This window comes from Phyllobates terribilis, unplaced genomic scaffold (assembly GCF_046119375.1).
Source record: "Phyllobates terribilis strain yellow unplaced genomic scaffold, ASM4611937v1 Scaffold_9__5_contigs__length_417890890, whole genome shotgun sequence".
In the NCBI taxonomy this organism is placed as follows: Eukaryota; Metazoa; Chordata; class Amphibia; order Anura; family Dendrobatidae; genus Phyllobates; species Phyllobates terribilis.
This window is the reverse complement of record NW_027362769.1, coordinates 23,687,906-23,711,191: the sequence shown is the minus strand read 5'-3', so window position 1 is coordinate 23,711,191 and position 23,286 is coordinate 23,687,906. Positions and strand designations below refer to the sequence as shown.

At 47.0% G+C, this 23,286-nt stretch overlaps 1 protein-coding gene across 2 annotated transcripts in view; it reads left to right on the top strand.

Moving 5' to 3' along the window:
• Positions 1–23,286, top strand: part of LOC141161494 (protein unc-93 homolog A-like) — a 223,718-nt gene that overhangs the window by 182,356 nt on the left and 18,076 nt on the right. For both annotated transcript variants that reach the window (XM_073646339.1, XM_073646338.1), the window contains one exon: positions 21,449–21,580. In XM_073646339.1, the coding sequence (XP_073502440.1) occupies positions 21,449–21,580 (132 nt within the window). The remainder of the gene's footprint in view (positions 1–21,448; positions 21,581–23,286) is intronic.

The window sequence follows — 23,286 nt, the reverse complement described above, 5'->3', positions numbered from 1 at the left end:
TGTTTGAGAATCTCCACATACATTATGGAGTTCATCTTTACCCCTTCAGGGATCCTAAAGGGGCCGACAATCTCTCTCCCCATGATTCCAGCCCAAAACATTACTCCACCTCCTCCTTGTTTTTCGCCGTAGCCGTGTTTGCATGGGGTGTCCATCAACCAGCCATCCTCCACTCCATCCATCTGGACCATCGAGCGTTGCACGGCACTCATCCGTGAACAAAACAGTTTTGAAGTCAGTCTTCATGTATTGTTTGGCCCACTGATGCCTTTTCTGCTTGTGTACAGTGGATAGAGGAGGTCGACAGGATGGCTTACGCACAGCAGCAAACCTCTGAAGGACCCTGCATCTTGTTGTTCGGGGGATGTTGGAGGCATCAGCAGCTTCAAAAACTTGTCTGCTGCTATGACAAGGCTTTTTTGCTGCTGCTCTTTTAACCTGACGTAATTGCCTGTAGGAAAGAGTCCTCAATTTTCCCTTATCAGCACGCACACGTGTGTACTGTGAATCAGCTACATACTTCTTGATTGTGCGATGATTAGGATGAAGTGTCTTGGCAATGCTGATTGTAGTCATGCCTTGACCTAAACAATCCACAATTTGTTGCTTCTCAGCAGCCGACACATCCTTTTTCTTTCCCATTTAGGCAAAAAATGTAGGCTGCTTAATAATGTGGGACAGCCTTCTTAAGTAGTCTTGCCTTTCATTGGACACACCTGCCAAACTAATTAGCACAGGTGTCTGCAATTGCTTACAGTGATATAAAGAGCCCTGACACACATCACCATCAATGAGTTTAACTGACAAACAAAAAAATTCTTACCTTATCACTCCTAAAAACTTTTTGCATAATAATTTGGAACACAGTGTACATGTGCTTTTCCACAAAACACCAGTGATTCACGTAGTGAATCTTACAGTTCTAACTTGCCAACCGTGGTTTGCATGGAATTGTTCAATAAAGGGCCCAAAATTAAGATAACATAGATGCGAGAGGTCTCTATGAATGCGAATTCCTAAGTATTTGATACCCTGTGAGGGCCAGGCAAAGGGAAAGTTGGACTGGATGGAATCCTGTATGGATTTGGGGAGGGAGACATCGAGGACCTCAGACTTCGCTGCATTGATTTTAAAATTTGACCATGTAACAAAGTGATCTATTTCAGCCATAACAGCAGGGATGGATATATGTGATTGAGAGATATATACTAGGACATCATCAGCAAATGCTGAGCACTTGTACTCGGTGCCTCCCACCTCAATCCACCTAATATTGGAGTTATGGCGAATTGATGAGAGCAGGTGCTCCGTCACTAGGATGTATAAGAGAGGGGACAGAGGACATCCCTGCCTTGTCCCATTGGTGATTATGAAAGGTGATGAAAATGTTCCATTTATCTTCAGCCTAGGTGACGTATTGCGATACATGGCCGTGATTTTGGCTATAAAAGGGTCCCCTAGACCCCTACCCCAAGCTTTTTAAGAGAATAATATATGATGTGCCTGGAGACTCTATGGAATGCTTTCTCAACATCCAACGAGAGTATTTAATTACAAATTTTTAATTGCATCTAGCCCAGGAAATACTTTGTGCCTAGTAGCAGTATCTGCTAGTGAGCGGATTATCCCAGCTGTTAAGCAAGCTACACCACCTGTAGTTTGGACACTTAATTTTTTCAAAAGAAATGCTTCGGGCCTCCGGGACACTCAGTGAAGAGCATCGGGAGGCACCCCAAGGCACAGGGGCTGGGACTGGCGGTAGGACGCCTTGCGGTGGACCACCAAGCTCGATCCTTATAAAAGCTTTTTAACTGCAGCAGCTTTAGTGGACGCTACTGGAGCTGGAATTCCCGCAGCTGCTGGCAGACTTGCCCTCCAATAGATCCTTGTAAAAGGATTTAAAGTGTACTCATTCATATTAGAGAGACAATTTAAATTTAAAAGCTTAGACCTGCCTCCACCGCAGGGCGGCTCGCTCGACCCACCAGCGGACAGGCACCAGTATTGGGAGAGGGGGCCTGGCCGTCAGGGTTCACCACAGCTCTGGCACAAACCCGGCGACACGGAGGTCGCTCGGGCAGGAATGGACTGGCCGTGTCGGCTTCGCACTTTTTTGGTTTTAGAAGGGCATGACATGCCTATATCTTTGTCTCCCCCTCCTTTTACTCCTCCACCTCTTTTCTTTTCGCATGACTATATGTACTTGTCACTTTTCCATGTGGTAGTTGTGTCTTCTGAGCAGTTTGTCAGCTTTTGGACACCTTTGAAATGTTTTATATGTGTTTTCTATGTGTTCCTATGTGTTTTTGTTTGCCTGCCATTGGTTTTAATGGTGTTCGAAGGTGTTCGACGAGCAGTTCGACGAACAGTTCGGTGAACACACGGGTGTTCAATAGAGATGAGCGTTGTTCTACTCGAACTGTTCGCCAATCTCAAATTCGAGCTGTTTTGGGCGGTGTTCGAGCCGTTCGGCGAACACGAACAATTTGAGAAAAATTCGGCTGTTCGAGGTTATGTTCGATAACTGTTCGTGCACCAAAATCATAACTGGATTTTTTCTCAGTAATGATGAAAATTAATGTTAATACACAGTTTGAGTGTACAGCGGGGTGGGGGGAGGGGCAGGGGATGGATCTCTGCAGGAACAATGAAGATCTCCATTTTTTTTTCTCTTTCCCGCATTTGCAGTGGGGAGGTGCAATCTGTCAGCCTATCAGCAGCGCACACACTGAGCGAAGTGCTTTTTTTCACACAAGCAAGGGCATGTGTCATTGGCAGTGTATGTCACATGTCCTTGCCCTATAAGACCAAGCCATTTTCCCCGTCGCCACCATTTTCTCACTGCTGCAGCTGCGTGTTAGACGGCACCGCTGTTGCTGTGTGCGCTATACCTTGTTAATTTCAAGCCAATTTTCGCACAAATCTACAGATAGCTTGGGAGTAGGGAATAGTTGTGATTGCAGTCCTTTTAAGGACTAGGTTACAGCATTTCCTACGACTTTTATCAGGCAGGTCTGTGCTCTTAAATAGATAGATTGTGGGAGTAAAGACTAATTGTAATTGGAGTCCTTTTCAGGACTAGGTTACATCAGTTCCTATCAGTTTTTGCCAGGCAGGTCTGTGCCAGTGCTGTGCAAGTTTTTTTCACAGCATTTGGCTGAATCTAGCAAAGCTAATCCTTTTTGGCCTATTGCAGAGTGTGTTAGTCAGTGGAGTAGCCTATCTGTGTTGCAAGATATACCACCTGTGTATAGAATACCAATTTTTTTACTGCACCTAGTGAAGTAAAATCTTTTGGGCATAGCATCATTCTATTAGTCCATCTATACTGACCTCCATCAGGTTGCAAATTGAATATAATTTTTTTCTGCATCTAGCTCTGAAAAAATATTGGGCTTCTAGCTGTGTGTGGGACTTGTTCTATTAATCCATCTATACAGACCTCCATCAGGTTGCAAACTGAATATATTTTTTCTGCATCTACCTCTGAAAAAATATTGGGCTTCTAGCTGTGTGTGGGACTTGTTCTATTAATCCATCTATACAGACCTTCATCAGGTTGCAAACTGAATATATTTTTTTCTGCATCTACCTCTGAAAAAATATTGGGCTTCTAGCTGTGTGTGGGACTTGTTCTATTAATCCATCTATACAGACCTCCATCAGGTTGCAAACTGAATATATTTTTTTCTGCATCTACCTCTGAAAAAATATTGGGCTTCTAGCTGTGTGTGGGACTTGTTGTATTAGTCCATCTATACTGACCTCCATCAGGTTGCAAACTGAATATATTTTTTTCTGCATCTACCTCTGAAAAAATATTGGGCTTCTAGCTGTGTGTGGGACTTGTTCTATTAATCCATCTATACAGACCTCCATCAGGTTGCAAACTGAATATATTTTTTTCTGCATCTACCTCTGAAAAAATAATGGGCTTCTAGCTGTGTGTGGGACTTGTTCTATTAATCCATCTATACAGACCTCCATCAGGTTGCAAACTGAATATATTTTTTTCTGCATCTACCTCTGAAAAAATATTGGGCTTCTAGCTGTGTGTGGGACTTGTTGTATTAGTCCATCTATACTGACCTCCATCACGTTGCAAACTGAATATATTTTTTTCTGCATCTACCTCTGAAAAAATATTGGGCTTCTATCTGTGTGTGGGACTTGTTCTATTAATCCATCTATACAGACCTCCATCAGGTTGCAAACTGAATATATTTTTTTCTGCATCTACCTCTGAAAAAATATTGGGCTTCTAGCTGTGTGTGGGACTTGTTCTATTAATCCATCTATACAGACCTCCATCAGGCTGCAAACTGAATATATTTTTTTCTGCATCTACCTCTGAAAAAATATTGGGCTTCTAGCTGTGTGTGGGACTTGTTGTATTAGTCCATCTATACTGACCTCCATCAGGTTGCAAACTGAATATATTTTTTTCTGCATCTACCTCTGAAAAAATATTGGGCTTCTAGCGGTGTGTGGGACTTGTTCTATTAATCCATCTATACAGACCTCCATCAGGTTGCAAACTGAATATATTTTTGTCTGCATCTAGCTCTAAAAAAATATTTGGCCTTCTATCTGTGTGTGGGACTTCTTCTATTAGTCCATCTCTACTGACCTCCATCAGGTTGCAAACTGAATATAATTTTTTTCTGCATCTACCTCTGAAAAAATATTTGGGCTTCTAGCTGTGTGTGGGACTTGTTCTATTAGTCCATCTATACTGACCTCCATAAGGTTGCAAACTGAATATAATTTTTTTCTGCATCTAGCACTGAAAAAATATTTGGGCTTCTAGCAGTGTGTGGGACTTGTTCTATTAGTCATCTATACTGACCTCCATCAGGTTGCAAATTCAAAATAATTTTTTGTCTGCATCTACCTCTGAAAAAATATTTGGCCTTCTAGTAGTGTGTGGGACTTGTTCTATTAGTCCATCTATACTGACCTCCATCAGGTTGCAAACTGAATATAATTTTTTTCTGCATTTAACTCTGAAAAAATATTTGGCCTTCTAGCAGTGTGTGGGTCTCATTGTATTAGGCCATCTATACCAAGCTCCACCAGCTTTTCAATTAATAATAATTTTTCGCTGCATCTAGCCCTGAAAATAATTTTTCTTCCCAATAGTGGTAGCAATAGAAATATGGGGCGCGCTCCTGGCTTACAAAAATATACGCTTCATAACAAAAAACACCAGCTTAGCGCACTGCATTAATAAGATGGCATCATCGTCTCTCCCAGTGCTAGGCCTACTACCCAGGCTAGCATTCCTGTGCCTAAAACACAATGTATGGGTCCGCGCTAACCACTATGCTGAGGGGTCTAAAGCTGCTGCTAACGCTTTATAACAATTCAATTGGCAGATTTTCACAGAGCTCTTCCACAATGCCCACCCATCGGGACAACAGTTGCCCACATTCCCTATGGGATCTAGTGGCGAATAGTTGATGCCATTAATCAGAGCGTCAGTTGCCCCGTCGACGTGGCAAGCATACGGTAAGGCATGGGAAGAGTGGACACGACTAGTAGCAGGCAGACGGGTTGACCAATGTGAACAAGCCAGATCACAAGTCACCATAGAATTTCTCCACCAGCTAATGATGAGGGGCATATCAGAGGCGTCAGCGTAGCGGTGTCTGACCGGAGTAGCATTTCACTTCCAACTACTGAATTGGGGAGATGTGACAAAGATTCATCATCAGACAATCCATAAAAGGGTGGAAAAGGGGTCAGCCAAGTCAGGAGTGTAGACGTCCCGTCCCGTGTCACTAAAACTGATTTCTCACATCATATCCCTAACACCATTAACATGACACTCACAATTTGAAGCAACACTACTGTCTACTGCATTTGTGATCGCCTTCTTCGGGGCGCTATGCATAATTGAATTAGTCCCTCAATCCAAAATTAGTACCAGTGGAGGCTTATTACACCAGGACGTAGTCATAGGCAGTAATGCAATACGTCTACGCATACACAAATCGAAAATGGTTCCAGCGGGCAGGGGCACTTGGGTACTTCTACAACCCACAAACGGTACACTGAGTCGGGTAACAATAGTAAAACCATATCTAACCATCAGATCACAAAGTAATTTGTTCCTATCACACATTGATGGGACGCCATTATCAAGATACCAGTTCCAAGCTATATTTAATAAATGCATAACATCGGCAGGGAACCACCCAAAGATTACGGGACACACTCATTCCGCATAGGCGCGGCCACAGAAGCAGCAAGAGCAGGACTGTCAGAAACGGAAGTTCAGAGGATAGAGAGATGGTGATCCACGTGTTTGCAAGATACATAAGACCGGACTTGTTATCCTAACGTGGTTTGTTTCTTTTACAGGTGACGCTAAGCCAACAGTGTGGGTGATAGGCCACTCGTATATATATTGGGCAGATTAAAGGGCGAAAGTCCGCCCAGGCTGGAGGAAATTAGAGTTTCATAACACATATTTCAACTGGAGAGGTATTAGAGGCCTGCTATGGCCACAGGTACTAATGGAGGTAATCAAGGTAGGGAGAGAGGCAAGATGTCTGGTTATCTTAGTTATACAGGCCGGGGGAAACAACCTAGGTCATCACAAGAGCGCATAACTAATGGCAATAATGAAACTAGACACTGAGCGCTTCAGAGAATTTTTCACAAAACTAGCTATAGTATGGTCGGAGATTGTGCCGATAGCGGTATGGCAAGGTGCGCGAGACATCACGGCCATCGAACGGACAAGGCGGGAAATAAATATTCGGATGGCAAAATTTAGAAGAGACAGAGGCGGTGTAGTGGTACGACACCGACAACTGAAAGGAGATAAAGCAGGCCTCATACGGCCCGACGGTGTTCACTTAATGGATATTGGACTGGACATATTCCTGTCAGGACTCCAGGACGGAGTGGAACAAGCGTTAAGAGTGATGGGTGGGGGTCAGAGTCCTGCATACGAGTACGCAGGATCCTCCGTGGCCTGGAAATAGAAAGGACATGTTGGAGAGTTACACTTGTTGGCCAAGTTGCCGGAGTGGAGACCCAGGGCATGCTGCAACAAGCTGAATTATTTTAGAAATAAAATGTCTTTCTAATGGAATGAGTATAAGGAGTTAATAAAGCTGTGACCGATCCTCACCCATCCAGTTGTAAGATTTACATTATTGTATTGTCAAGGAAAGGGGGGCGGTAGGGGGGCTGAGTGTCTGGGTTTGGTTGGGGGTCCCCACAGTCTGCCTAGGCTAGATGCATTTAAAAATTCTTATTAGATACACAGGCGGTGCAGCTTGCTTCGCAGCTGGGCTACTACGCCCAAAAAGTATTGCCTAGGCTAGATGCAGTTAAAAATTCTACGCTGACTAGCAGACACTGAAGATTTGGAGCAGACCTCTGAGTAAACAGCTCTTCAGACTCAATCATCTGTGTTACCCCAAGCCATAGTGTATGTAGTTTCTTACAGTTAAAAGGGGGGGGGGAGCGACCCAACCACCTGGAATTGACGATGCCAACGTCACGTAAGACACAGCAAGGGGACTCCAAAAAGAGTTTCCATTTTTTCCCAAAATTGTGGCACAGACACCACTTAACCCTAGAACGCATACCTGGGGCCTCGCAGTCCCGCCCTGTTAATTGTTTTCTATTTTCTGCAAGATTACTTTAGTTAGAATTTTGAAACTCTAGGTATTCTTCATGTATATAGTTGTTTGTCATTTGAGTTTGAGTTATTCAATGTTATTTGCACACGGGCCTAAAAGGCCCCAGGTATATGAAAGTGTAGATTTTTATGGTCATGCGTTCTAGGGTTAAGTGGCATCAATTGCCCCACAGTTGCTTAAAACGGTTGGTGAGGTGATATTACCAAATCCTCAAGCTTTTAGCCTCCCAAGGATAACACAGGATTAGAAAAGTCCTTGCGAATCCATGATTTGTTCATCTTTATGAACGTGAGTCTGTCTACATTCTCAGTGGACAGCCGCGTGCGCTTATCTGTCAGCACACCATCAGCAGCGCTGAACATACGTTCAGAGAGAACACTGGCTGCAGGGCATGACAAGATCTCCAAGGCGTGAGTGGCGAGCTCCGGACATTTTTCCAGATTGGAATACCAAAATGAGCAAGGGTCCAGTGCCACAGTCATGGCTTCGATGTTCACTTGGAGATACTCCTGCACCATCCTCTCTAGGCATTGACTATGTGTCAGACTTCTTGTCTCCTGTGGCCTTGCAAAGGATGGTCTAAAAAAGTGGTGAAACGATTTCACAAAATTGCTGTTACCAGCAGATACTGTGTTACTGTTACGGTTTGAGTGATGAAGACTCGACAGTCCCGCGGTTGGCAAGTTAGAACTGTGAGATTCACTTCGTGCACCACTGGTGTTTTGTGGAAAAGCACATGTAAGATTCTGCAACAGCGTCTGCAGATACTCCTATATGCGTCAATCCCTTTTAATGGCAGGAATTATTTCGGCAAATTTACTTTTGTACCGGGGATCTAAGAGTGTGGCAACCCAGTAGTCGAGATTACTTCGAATTCTGCAATCTGAGGGTCATGTTGCAGGTAGTGCAGCAAGAAGGCACTCATGTGTCTTGCGCATCCAGGAGGACCAAGTCCTTGTTGTGTTGGTAGCGAGGTAAGAATCATGCTTCTTTCCTCTGCCCTCTCCCCCCAACCTCGCACAACAGAAATGTGATCAAGGTCTCCCTCATCTGATGAGTCTTCCATGCCCATCGCCAGTTCATCCTCCACTTCTTCCTCGGCTCCTGCACCTTCCTCAACAGTTTGGCTGCTACCATGCGCCCTGTTTAATCCCTCTCCCCCACCCTCCCATGCCTGCCTCCTTGGTGCTGCCAACCGTCTGGACCTTGGAGATGTTATCCCTTCCGCATACGACTCCTCCTCTACTTCCTCCACCTCCTCTTGTCCGACCACCTGACTCTGAATTCTGTTTAATGTGTGCTCCAGCATGTAAATCACCGGAATAGTTATGCTGATAATGGCATCGTCGTCAGCACTAAACATCTTCGTCGCCATTTCAAAACTGTGCAGAAAGGTGTGTGGCGCCCCTGAGGGTGCAGTCACCACAGAGTTACTGCATCTCACCCAGAGGTGTGGTATCTCACCCTCAGGTAAGGAAGGCGTATGGCTCGGGACCCTAACACCTGCATCCAACACATACTCGCAGTGGGGTTAGGGCGAGATTGCTCCTAAGGGAGAGCACAGTCCCAGGTCCCTAGCTGGTGGGAGGATCCTATGTAGTGGGTGCTTAGGGGAGCAGCTTAGGGGAGCACATGACAGGGAGAGTATAAATAGGAAGCCATCTTAGAAAGAACAAGCCAGTCAGAGGAGGAAAAGCGACAGGAGCAGAGGCTCGGCATGAGCTCTGCTCCGGAGGCGGGCCTAGCCTGGGAGGCCCAGGACTGAAGGAGAGAAGAGAGGAGTGGGAGCAGGAAGGCTCCAGGAACCGAAGGGACCCTAGGGCTACGGGCCGTGCAGAAGGCCACCTGTACTCCCGCTGCTACCAGGAGGTAGAGGGGTCAGGCCAGATAAGGGGAACCGGTCCCTCAACTAGAGGAGAAACAGCAAGGCTCAACTAGAAACCGGAGGCTGCAGCATTTCATGTACTGCAGGCAAAAGTCCACACCAGTCTCACTAAGAAGGTAGCCACATAGGACCCAGGGGACGGAACACAAGTCGCCCGCCAAGGCCCGAGGATACCGGATAGAAGTGTCACTGGGTGTGAGGTGCAGGGAGAAGGCCAGAGAAAGGACACACAGAAGGGGGTCCTGCTAAGTACTCCGGAGCTATCTGGGGGTGGACTGAGCCCCTCACTAAGTACGCACAGCACGACAGGTGAGATAGCTCTGGTACCTGTAATCTGGACTGCAACAACTGTGAGTAAAGATCTTGGGACTGCATCACACGGACTCCGTGTTCATTACTGACTCCCTGCACTACAACCACCATCATCCACCTACACTGCCCTGAAGCTGCACTCTTCCTGTGGTGAGTAATAATACCATTGCAGCAAAACCACCAGCTTCAGAGGACTGTTCCGCAGCGGCGGCCCCTTTGGCCGCACTCCACAGGTGGCGTAGTCGGACATTATAAAATCCATATATACAAATTACCGTTGGATTGACCGCCCTGGGTCACGGACCGGGTCACCGCCACAGTGACTACAACCCCCAGCGTCTACCGGCCCGGCTCCGGGTACCCCACGGCCCAGGGGGCGTGTCAACTTCATAGGTCCCTGATCTGAGACCACTCCTGCTGTGTGATTTGCCCCACCTCTGGATCTCGTTGGCCCAGGCTATACGTCAGAAACTATTGCACCAGGGCTTGTCGGTGCTGCCACAGTCGCTGCAACATGTGCAGAGTTGAATTCCACCGTGTCGGCACATCGCATTTCAGCCGGTGAACTGGCAGGCCCAACGACTTCTGTAGAGATGTAAGTCGTTGAGCTGCGGGATGAGAACGGCGGAAGTGAGCACACAGCGACCGTGCCCTCTGCAGAAGGCCATCTAGTCCGGGATAGTGGGCTAAAAATTTATGAACAACCAGGTTCAACACGTGAGCCATACAAGGCACGTGTGTAACATTGCCCCGGCGAAGGGCCGCACCCAGGTTTGCAGCATTGTCGCACACGGCCTTCCCTGGTTGCAGGTCCAGTGGAGACAACCATTCATGAAACTGGGTCTCCAGAGCTGACCACAAGTCCTCAGCTGTGTGACTCACATTTCCCAGACATTTTAAAGTAAACACTGATGCCGTTGAGCCCTGCTGCCAGCATAGTAAGGAGGTGCGCAGTTAGAAAGCAGGTGGCATTACCAGACAGGCTTTGGGTGCAGGTGGAGGACCGAGAGGAGGTTGAGGAGGCAGAAGCAGTGGAGGAACTTCTAGATAAAGAGGATTGACGTACAACTCGCGGGGACGGCAAGACTTGGACAGCAGCCCCTTGTCCTGCTGTCACCATAGTTACCCAGTGCCCTGTCAGCGACATGTAACGCCCCTGTCCATGCCTACTCGTCCAAGTGTCTGTGGTGAAATGCACCCTGTCACACACAGAGTTTCTCAAAGAAGCGGTGATGTTGTGTGCGACATGCTGGTGGAGCGCAGGCACACCTTTCTTTGAGAAGTAGTGCCGACTGGGCATCTGGTACTGGGGCACTGCGACGGACATAAGGTCTCAAAAATCCACTGTGTCCTCCAGGCGGAAAGGCAGCATTTCTGTAGCCAACAGCTTGCAGATGGTGAAATTCAACCTCTTAGCTTTCTCATGGCTAGGAGGAAATGGTCTTTTACTTGTCCACATCTGAGGGACCGAGGGCTGGCTGTTGTGCTTTGACGGGGTTGAGTAGGGTGTCCCTGGCAAACTGCCGGTCTGTGAGGAAGATGCAGGCGGACATGTTAGGTTGCCTTGATCCAAAGGTGGTGCTCTCGATGTCAGAGAGCTCTCAACACCAGCAGGTGTTTCCACTTCCCAATGAACTGACGACCTGCCAATCACACTGGCTGTTGCAGGTAAAGAGCTGGCAGGTCTGCGTCCAAAAACATGTGTGACTGCTGTCCCCCCAGTCACAGAGGATGAAGAGGCCGCGGATGCACAAGATGGGGCAGACGGTGGTTGGCCCAGCCTGCTAGGCCGCATTGTAGCACAGTGAGCTTCCCACTGCAACTTATGCTTCATATCCATGTGACGGTACATGCATGAAGTACTCAAACTATGGATTTTTTGGCCTCTACTTAGCTTTTGCTGACAAATATTACAGATAACACGAGTTGGGTCATCCTTATCGATCTGAATAAATGCCCAGACTATGCAAGGCTTAGAGCCCATGCGACCTGAAGAGCCACTACGACTTGTGGTCAGAGGCGGAGTTGTGGTTGAGGATGCAGTTGTTGACGTGCTTCCAGTACTCCGTCTCTGTCCAGGAAGGCGCAACCTAACCTCGTCGTCAATAGCATCTGTGACGCCCCTCTGCGCTTGGTATCACAGATCCTAGAAGAGTGTATTGATGGAATCCTCCACAAGAGGCCCCCATAAACATTCACACATCTCCACCTTCCACCTCAGACCAGCAGAGGGAGCCCGTTAGGGATATAAATAGGGAAGGTGGAGCTAGGCAGTTCAGTTCCTCTGAAGAGTTCCTGCAGTAGAGAAGCCTAAGAGAGGTCAGTCTGCAGTGGAGCTCAGTCTAGTCTAGAGAACTCAGTTAATAGTTCAGCAGTGGAGCACGAGGCTCCTGCTAGCTAGATTCAGGGAGCCCAGATAGAGCTTAAGGTGTGCCGGCATCATAAGATCGGTGAAGCGCGGCAAGCTGCCGTTAGTGTGTATAGGCTATTGAGGGCCCGAGTAGGCCGAAGGCGAGTGGCGAGTTAGTACATAAGGGGCAGAGGAGCTTAACCAGCTCACCCCGAAGCATTTACCGGACACCGGATCCGAGCTTACCGGGATCTCTATGACCCAGTAAGGCATAACCGGAATCCCTGGAGAACTACAAGTCCCAGGATCGCTAAGGTGCTGATACGTAACAGAGCCAGGAGACGCTTAGGCCCCGCATACTGGGAGCGTGAACTTCAAGAGGAGGCCCTACCACAAGGTCAGCCAGCGCAGGACAGAGACAAAGTTAGGCCTAGCTCCAGGCAGGTCAGAAACTTACTGCGCAGAGGCAAGAAACAGGAGGCCCTACACCCGCTCATTGGGGAGGATCCTGATATGCACCCTTCACCCTACAGTGCTCCAGGATGTGCCTGAATTTCCTCCAGTAAAAGGTACTGAAGTGACTACCGTGTCCGTTTCCGTTCTTGCTCTGACCCAGCTGGGTCTCGCCTGTCCTGCATTCCCCCTGCATACGCTGCCCTGAGACCTAGCTCCACCTGTGGGGAGCTATACCATCGAGCTGCCTTATCACGGGCCTCAGTGGACTGCTGCAGCGCTGGTGCTTCTCACCAGATACCACAGGTGGTGTCACAAACTCTAATAAAATGAACAATTATCCACCCTTTTAAAGAGTGACCCCAGGGTACGGGCCAGGGAGCCGACCACCGCGACATCCCAAAGGCCAGGCAAAGGCCCGGGTGACCTCATCGACTGGCTGACTGTGGGTTGACAGTAAGTGGGATCTCCAACCTTGTCATCATCACCCTGTGTGTTATCACACCCGTCGTCCTCAAAGCCAACCTCTTCCTGCCCTGACCGAAAAGTCAAGTTGTCGCTCCAATCAGGTATTTGAGTCTCATCATCGTCTTCATCATTGTCTCCACCAACAGGAGTTACAGTTTGTGAACGAGGGTCTACATTATGCTCAGAACCTTCTTCATCTGGTCCTGGATCCGACTTATAAAGATTCTGGGCATCAGTGCAGATCATTTCCTCGTCTGGATTAACAGAAGCTCTGGAGCAGACCTCCGTTTCCCAGGCTATAGTATGAGTAAACAGCTGTGCAGACTCAACCATCTGTGTTACCCCATACTCAGACGGGCAGCTGTAGACTTGGGAGCTGTGAGGAAGCAAGTGCGATTGGGGTGACACCTCTGAGGACTGGAGTATTTGTGATGTTGAAGTTGAGGTGGAGGAGAGCCCACTTGAAGGAGCACTTGATATCCGTTGAAGCACCTGCTGTTTTTGTGCCTCATCTGGAATTTGTAGCGATGGGCGTGTCCGTAACAAAGGGATCGTATCACATTGTCCACGAAAAGAAGTCGACATGTTAGTTTGGCTGGAAGATGGTCTTTCTTCTGCAGATGTTACTCCCCCCCCACCGCGGGGGGCTCGACCCACCAGCGGACAGGCACCAGTATTAGGAGAGGGGGGCTGGCCGTCAGGGTCCACCGCGGCTCTGGCACAAACCCAGCGACACGGAGGTGGCACGGGCAGGAACGAACTGGCCGTGTCGGCTTCTCACTTTTTGGATTTTAGAAGGGCATGACATGCCTATATCTGTGTCTCCCCCTCCTTTTACTCCTCCACCTCTTTTATTTTCGCATGACTATATGTACTTGTCACTTTTCCATCTGTTAGTTATGTCTTCTGAGCAGTTTGTCAGCTTTTGGACACCTTTGAAGGTGTTTTCTATGTGTTTCTATGTGTTTTTGTTTGCCTGCCTTTGGTTTTAACGGTGTACGAAGGTGTTCGACGAACAGTTCGACGAACAGTTCGGCGAACACACGGGTGTTCGACGAACCGAACCGAACTCGAACACTACGGTGGTGGCTCAACACTAGTGAACAGGTTATTCATTGGATAGCAGATAATACTTCCAGTCACCTGGGCACCACCACCTCCGGTCTGTCTTCCACATGGTCAAGTGTTAGTAGCCGTGAGTCTCGACTGCATAATTCTCCTCACCCTGATGCTCCTTTCTCCCACCATGACGAGTGTCGTCAGTCAGTTACTGATCCCACAGTTGGACACTCTGAAGAGCTGTTCACTGGTTAATTTCAATATTTGGGCACCTCGCCTGCTCCGCTTGAAGTGGTGGAAGAGGAGATCCCATGTAGTGATGCCCAAATATTTGGAAAGCCACGGCCACAGGAAGGTGATTCTGGCAATTTGTCGCAATAGGTGGACGATGACGAGACACAATTGCCATGAAGTGAGGAGGAGGACAGTGGTGCGGAAGTGTAAGAGGAGGAGATGGTGGATAATCTAGTAACAGATCCAACTTGGTAGGAGGACACACAGAGTGAGGCCAGCAGCACACAGGGGGAGGGAGGCAGAGTACCACAACAGACAGGAAGAAGCAGTTTGGTGGCCACAGACTGAAGGTGGGCAGCCATTCCCAGTAACACCAACATGAGGGACGTTGCCAGTACAACCGGTAGGTCTTCCAGAGTCTGGAATTTTTTTAAAGACTCTGCTGATAACCCCAAAAAGTGTACCATCTGCCAGGCCAGCATCAGCAGTGTTGACAAAACTACCAGCCTGACCACCCCCAGCATGATCAGGCACATGTCAGCGAAGCCCCACACTTTGTGGGGCGAACCCCATGGTCCACGACCAGTGTCAGCAGGAGTCACCACTGCTTCTTCCGCTGTTGTGCGTGTAAGAGAACCCCCTGTTGTGCATGCAAGGCAATCCCCTGTCCATACTGCATGCAAAGATGCCCCCTCCTCTCAGTCTTCACTTGTTATGGCAGTTTCTCAAGAAACAGCATCAATGTCCACGTCCACTTCCCACCGCAGCGTTCAATTGTCCATATCCCAGACCTTTGAACGAAAGCGCAAATTCGCAGCCAACGCCCCACAGGCCACAGTCCTAAATTCGAACATTTCACGACTGCTGTCATTGGAAATGCTGCCTTTTAGGCTGGTGGAGATGGAATCCTTCCGCAACCTTATGGCGGTGGCCGTCCCTCGATACTCGGTCCCCAGCTGACACTATTTTGCCCGGTGTGCCATCCCCGCACTACACAAGCAAGTGTCCCAAAACATCTGCAGTGCCCTCAACAACGCAGTTACTGGGAGAGTCCACCTGACAACTGACACGTGGACAAGTGCTTGTGGCCAGGGATGGTACATCTCCCTGACGGCACACTGGGTAAACATAGTGGAAGCCGGGACCCAGTCGTACCTTGGAATGGAACACATCCTCCCCATACCAAGGATTGCGGGCCCTATGTCAGTCAGAGTTGCCCCCACAGTGTACAGCTCCTGGGCATCATCCTCCTCCTCCTCTTCATGTTCAGCCTCCATCTCAGATATCACCACAACAGTTACAAGCCGGAAGCACTGCAGTACTGCCTCAGCCTAGTGGTAACAGGCTGTGCTGAAACTCATAAGCTTAGGTGATAAACCTCACACTGCTTGTGAGTTGTGGACAGCTGTGAAAGAGCAGGAAGATCTGTGGCTGAGACCGCTGAACCTACATCCAGGCATGGTCATGTGTGACAATGGCCGTAACCTGGTGGCGGCTCTGAGGCGAGATCACACATGTACCATGCCTGGCTCATGTGCCTAACCTCGTGTTTCAGTGGTTTCTTAAATGGTACCCCGAGTTACCAGATCTGCTCGTCAAAGTACGCCGGCTGTCAGCTCATTTTCGGAAGTCGGCTACAGCTTCCGCTGCCCTTGCTGTGTTGCAGCAGCATTTGCAGTTTCCGGCACACCGACTGGTATGTGATGTCCCCACATGTTGGAACTCCAACCCTCCACATGTTGCAAAGGATTTGTTAGCAGAAGAGAGCAGTTGTGGAATACCAGCTGCAACAAGGCCGTCAATATTAAGGTCAGTCTCCACACATAAGACCTCAAGAGTGGAACTGGACGTCTGACATATGTACAATCCTGACTAACTTTGAGGAGTCCACCAAGATGGTGAGCGGTGATGACGCCATCATTAGTGTCAGCATCCCACTTGTCTGTCTTTTGCAATGCTCTCTGCGGAGAATTAAAGAGGAGGCATTGCAGCCAGTGTATGATGAGATGGATCAAAAAGCCGTAGCGGGCGATTACACACAGCCCAGCCTCATCTCATCCCAACGTGCATTGGGGGACAATGAGGGAGAGGAGGAGGAGGAAGAACAGGAGCTGGTATCATGCGCTGTAGATGGTAGTACATGTACAACTGTCATACCGTCGGTTCAGCGTGGGTGGTCTGAGGACAGGGGGGAGGAGGAAGAGGAGGAGGAGGAGAGCATGGTCAGTCGTCATCTTGGTGAGGACACGGAAGTATTGCCCGTTACCATTCTGGCACGCATGGCTGACTTTATGTTACTCTGCCTTAACCGTGACCCTCGTGTTGTCAAAATGTTGGGTGACAGTCATTACTGTTTGGTGACACTTTTAAACCCCCCGCTACAAGGAAAACTTTCAGTCCCTTATTCCTGACGTGGAGAGGTCTACAAAAATGGGGCAGTACCAGAAGGCCCTTGATGCAGAACTGTTAAAAAAATTCCCATCTGAACACGCTAGCGGCAGAGGTCACAGTTCGTTGCCCAACCAAGGCATACAGGCGAGAGAGAATCAACTCCAATCCAGCAGAGGCAGGGGAACACTGTCAACGTTCAGTTTTCTGAGACCCGCCCAGCTTACAGGCCCTGAGGCGCGGGGTGCTCTCTCAAGGAGTGTAAAGTTTCAAAAGATGGTGAGGGAGTACCTTGCCGACCGTACCAGCGTTCTCTGTGATTCCTCCGTGCCTTTTAATTATTGGTTATCCAAGCTGGACTCTTGGAATGAACTCGCGCTGTACGCCTTGGAGGTACTGGCCTGCCTTGCCGCTAGCGTGTTATCGGAGCGTGTTTTTAGTGCCACTGGGGGAATTATAACTGATAAGCGCACTCCCCTGTCAACTGACAATGCTGACAAGCTGACCCTTATAAAAATGAACAAGGGCTGGATTGGGCCAGACTTCTCACCACCACCAAATGAGAGCAGAGTAACATAAAGTCAAATCCACTGTGTTGTTTCGGGAGGTGTATTCCCATGCACCGCTTCACACCCACACATGGGTATACGCTTCCTCCTTTCGGCTGTTTTTTGCTCTTCTTATCCTCAGCCTCCACCACCACTATACCACTAGGGTGAACGTGGTCCGTGTTGCCAGCATTCACGTTCTTCTGTCCTAATTTTTGGCAGCTTTTGCTTGGAAGGCATAGGCAAAGACTATGGGAGACCCACTCCCCAATAATTTGAATAATGTTTTTAATATGCTGTACTGCATGGCTCTTGTAAGGGGCATTAAAATCGCCTTGTTAAGCTACTGTGACCTCCACGTCTCTCCACAGGCCATTGATATTGTCTTTTTATTCCACTGCGACCTCCACCACTCTTCCAAGGGGCATTGATATTGTCTTTTTATTCGACTGCGACCTCCACCACACTTCCAAGGGGCATTAAAACCCTCTTGTTAAGCTACTGTGACCTCCACGTCTCTTCCACGGGGCATTGATATTGTCTTTTTATTTCACTGCGACCTCCACCACTCTTCCAAGGGGCATTGATATTGTCTTTTTATTCCTCTGCGACCTCCAACACGCTTCCAAGGGGCATTCAAACCATCTTGTTAAACTACTGTGACCTCCACATCTCTTCCACCGGGCATTGATATTGTCTTTTTATTCGACTGCGACCTCCGCCACTCTTCCAAGGGGCATTAAAATGGTCTTGTTAAGCTACTGTGACCTCCACGTCTCTTCCAAGGGGCATTAAAACCGTCATGTTAAACCACTCTGAACTCCACAGCTGTTCCAAGTTGCATTGAAATGTTGTTTTTAATTACCTCTAACCTTCATGACTTTTCCAACGGGCATTGCATTTCCTCCTAATTTTAGTCAGCTTTTTCTTTTCAATGCATAGGCGAACACTAACGGAGACCCACTCCCCAATAATGGGTAGAAGGTTTTTAGTGCGCTGTAATCCATGTCTGTTTCAAAGGGCATTACAGTTCCTAATAATTTTTGGAAAGCCTTCCATTCACTGCTTAGGCCAACAGTGTACAGGAGACCCAGTTGCTCTAAATGTAAAAAACAGTTTAGTTAAGTCCCTCTGACCTCCATGTCACTTCCAAGGAGCATTGGAGTGCTTCAAAATTTTTGGTAGGCATTGCACTCACTGTATGCCCTATAACTGTGTAGCCGAACCGCTCCTTTTGGTACAGAAACATACCCTACAAGACATGTGTGGTTGACTGGCCTGATATTGATGTGAATGGTCCCTGTTCCTCCTGCTCTTTCTCCTTTGCCACCACCTCATCCATCATTCATCACCTGAAGCTTTGTTTTAACAGGAGTCATAGAACTGGGATAGTAGCAGGAAACATCCAGCAATCCTTGGAGGAGGTAGGATATGCGCCAAAACGCTGACCACCTCAGGCCTAGCCACTACTACATACATGCGCTTGCATTCCAAGGAACAGAAAGCTAAGGAGATGGATGGCCTCATGATCATGAATAATTTACTCGTTGTGTAGGAGCCCAACCACTGCTTCTGTCTACTTTCTGAACTTTGTGTTGAAGCCTGATTGACCCAGGACCCGCAATCCTCTATGTCTGGAGAACGTGTTGCATCCCAGTGTCCAACTCTGTGCCGGCTTCCACAATATTAACCCAGTGTGAAGGCGTCCATGAGATGGACCATCCCTGACCACATTCACTTGTCCATGTGTTTGTGGTTAGGCTGTCCTTCCCACTAAATGCACTGGGGAGGGCACAGGTAATGTTTTGGTATGCGCGCTTGTGTATAAGGCACACTGGGACAAGTAGGGGCGGCTGGGGACCGTTTATGGACACCCGGCTGCCCCCAGGCGACTAAGGACCGTGTGTGGACACCCGGCAGTGGGGCGGCTGGGGACCGAGTATGGACACCCGGCCGCCCCCTGGCGGCTGGGGACCATTTGTCATAGTGGCCGGCGTCTGCCTCCACAAGCCTAAAAGGCCTCATTTCAAGTGCAAGCAATTTTAGCAGTATGGTATTGCAGCCTGGGGGTGGGTGGGTGACAGGCTGAACACTTACGCTTGCATTGCAAGAAAACAAAGCAGATGCTAACTTCTTTCATCATCATCATGCTCCTCACCTTGGCACTCTCAACTACCCTGATGGAGAAGCCAGGGCCCACCGGAGGAGTCTGGTTGTCTGGTGGGCTCGGCCAATGCTGCCTTAAAGCAGGCCAGGCTAAGAAAAGTGTGGGGAAGGTTACCGGGACAAATAGGGGCGGCTGGGGACCGAGTGTGGACACCCGGCCGCCGGGCGGCTGTGGTATGAGTATAGATACCAGGCCGCCGACGCAGCCATGACATAGTGGCCGGCGTCTGCCTCTACAAGCCTAAAAGGCCTCCTTTCAAGTGCAAGCAAGCTAGCAGGATGGTATTGCAGCCTGGGGGTCAGTGGGTGGCAGGCTGCATTATTGCGCTTGCATTGCAAGGAATGGTGGAGGTACAATTGAACATTGCCCTGGGACAAGGACTTGCACGTGGATAGTTGCAAGTCTGCATCTTCTGATGCGTTAAGGATCACTTCTGATGGGCACACTTTTAGGCAGTGACCAGGGTGTCAGATGCATCCAGGGGTCTTCCCCATGCTGTTCCCATGTCTTTTCAGCACTGTATGCATGTGTCACACAGCACATGGCCAGATAAGGTTGTAAAATGTTAAAATGACATTTCCCGGTGAATTCATTTGTCACGGTTGAAAGCAATACAAAAGTGCAAAAACCCATAAAAAATGCTACTTGTGAACATAGCCCAAGGTGTGGAGGAGTATTTTTGTTTTTGGTTATTTATTTTACCTTATACATAAGTCTTTACCCTGGAAAGGATGTTCCTTAACATATTTCACAGGAAAGCAGTTTCAGTTTCGTTTTTGAACGTTTTATTGAGAGCCCGTAAAAGTGGCTTACAGACTGCCGATGGTGCCGCCGCAAAAATGCTCGGGCCTCCCATAGACTAACATTGGGCTCGTTGCTTGGGTCAAACACTCGAGTATCACGGTGAGCTTGGCCCGAGTTTCGAGCACCCGAGCATTTTAGTGCTCGCTCAACACTATTCATTACGTTTTTGAATGCTTTTTTTACATTGGTATTTTTTATCACATTTTTGATGCTGCTTTTTGTCTCTTTTTGGTGTCATGTTTTACATTATGCTGCTTTGTTTGTGATACTTTCTGGTCTTTGACTTTGACAAAACTTTACTAATACATTCATGTGCGGATTACATACAGTATATCTTTTACCTATGGATTTTCCACATCTAATGCAATTCTGTGGGGAATATCTGCACATTAAACTCAGAGTACTTGCAAGAGAAATTGACATGTTGCAGATTTCAAAAACACTCTAGAGGTCAGTTTATGCAGTGTAGAAAAAAAAGCACATTGCGAGATTTCTATAAATTCCTTGGAATATAGAGCAAGGAAAAAGAGAGAACCAGATATCCAGCGGATCTTCATAAAATATAGCTTTTATTGGAAACGTATAAAAGCAGCCATGTCACACGGACAAAACACAGAATACTAATTCACAGAGCATGGTAGTCCCAACGCGTTTCAGCTAAGTGTTAGCCCCTGATTAAGGCTAACACTTAGCTGAAACGCATTGGGACTACCATGCTCTGTGGATTAGTATTCCGTGTTTTGTCCGTGTGACATGGCTGCTTTTATACGTTTCCAATAAAAGCTATATTTTTTGAAGATCCGCTGGATATCTGGTGCTCTCTTTTCCTTGCTCTATACTCCAAGTGATTGCCTGGAACCTAGGCTATTCCGCTGTCGGATCACCTCAAACACAGAGCCTCTAGCTGTCTACTAACGGGTGAGCTGATATTTTTTCCCTCTCCCTCTTCCCTGCTATTTTGCCAAGACTCCTATAAATTCCATCCACTTTGCTGGAACTGTATATACACTGTCAAAAACTCACCAAAATCTCATCATGAGAACTTCACCTAAAAGCTCAGTAGATACCAAGCACATATTTTTTTTATTATTATTCATTATTTTCTTTCTCTTTGTACAGCTATGGTAATAAACATCAGCAGTATTGCAGCACTATTTTTATGGAGGCCTCATCGTTATCAGCTGGGAGTGTTTTTTATATTTTCTGGTCTCTGGGGTATTGCAGATGCTGTTTGGCAAACCTTATTAAATGGTAAGTAGTACACAAATTCTGCTATGCACAAAATATATTATTTCTGTTAAAAAGAAAGCAAATTTATCACTGATTTAGTCTAAGGGTATGTGCACACATTAAGTATATTTTTGCAGACATTTCTGCATCAAAAACAAGTTTATTGTCAGGAAACATGCTGCATATGCCATAGCCATGATCTGCCCTGTGTGGAGCTCTGCTTCTGAACCCGCTCCAATGTCCCTGTCATGCTCTATGTATATATCTGTCATAAATAAATTAATAAATAAAAGAAATAAATACATTGTGAAGGAGTTAAAATGCATCTTTACTTACTTTTATTTAGAAGGGCAATATATATTTGGGTGCTAAGGCCTCATTCAGACATCTGATTTTTGCATATGAGTGCTAGCTGTGATTTTCACGGATAGTATTCGTGCTTGTGATAGTCTATGGAGCCAATCACATGTCCATGATTTTTTGCAGTCCAAGGAAAATCGTGGCAAAATGTCCATTTTTGATTCGAGGGTAGGATCAAAATCAGCAATGCAAGTCTATGGGTCCTTGAAAAAAAATGTACTGTACTCCAATGACATCCCAGTGTGATCCGATTTTCACGGACTGCCGAAATGGAGTAGGTGTAGAATTTTTCTTTTTAATTTCTCCACATACGAGATAAATTGATGGCATTCAGACAACACTCTGATCAAACTCTTAAGAACATTTAAAAAAAGTATGATCAGAATAATCAGTCTGTTTTTCTCATGCATGGAAAAAAATCAGATGTCTAAATGAGACCTGCCTGGTAGCAGTCACACCCAGCACTTGAATATGTACCAAAAATACCAGTATTATTAATCTCATTGACAAGTTGAGGTCTTGCAACAAAATGTGAAAAGGAATTGAGGAGCTAAAATATACACATGTGCTTGTTAGCATTTAGCTTCAAACTGTAACTATTTTAGCAGCAGCAAATGTAATAAAATGAATTATCACCACTGAGAATACAAAACTTCCTAAAACCGCTGCTATAGAAAACAATTTTAAGTCAGATATTTTTCCCCATAGAACTCCTAAAAGTTGTATGATTTTTTTTTATATATAACATCCCTGTGTTATTGCGGAAACCTCGGTTTACTTGTTTATGTATGGGTTTTTATTGGATTTGAAATGGATTTCAGCATAAACAATTCCAACGATTCCAAACAAAAATCCATTTAAATTTTATGGGCTGGTTGTCAGGGAACGACAGAGACGACACCGGGGAGATCACACAATATCCCACCGCTGCCGTCACTCTGTCAGGATTGAGCAGGAATTTGCACGCACACGATCCCGATTTCTCACTACGTAGGTATCAGCAAGCACCTCCGGATTTCAACACATGCAATATGTTTATACGCCCCAGTACGGTAACTGCCAGCTTCACGATATCGCAATTAATATTATTCGCTGCCACCACCGACCAAATTTGAGCTATAATACAGGCCTAGTCGGACGCCTTTTTGGTGGTAGTGTATATGGCTTTGAGCAAAAGAAATGGAAATACATATTTATATTTAATGCAAAAGGGAGGCAGTGTTTATTAAAAATATACAAAGATTTTACAAATGGAGACAAATACAGTACAGAATATACAGTTACACAAAATAAAGAGGGGTTAGCAAAAGAAACTTATTATAAAGACCGCAGAAACAATTCAGTGTAGATGGAGGGAAGCGCTCCTA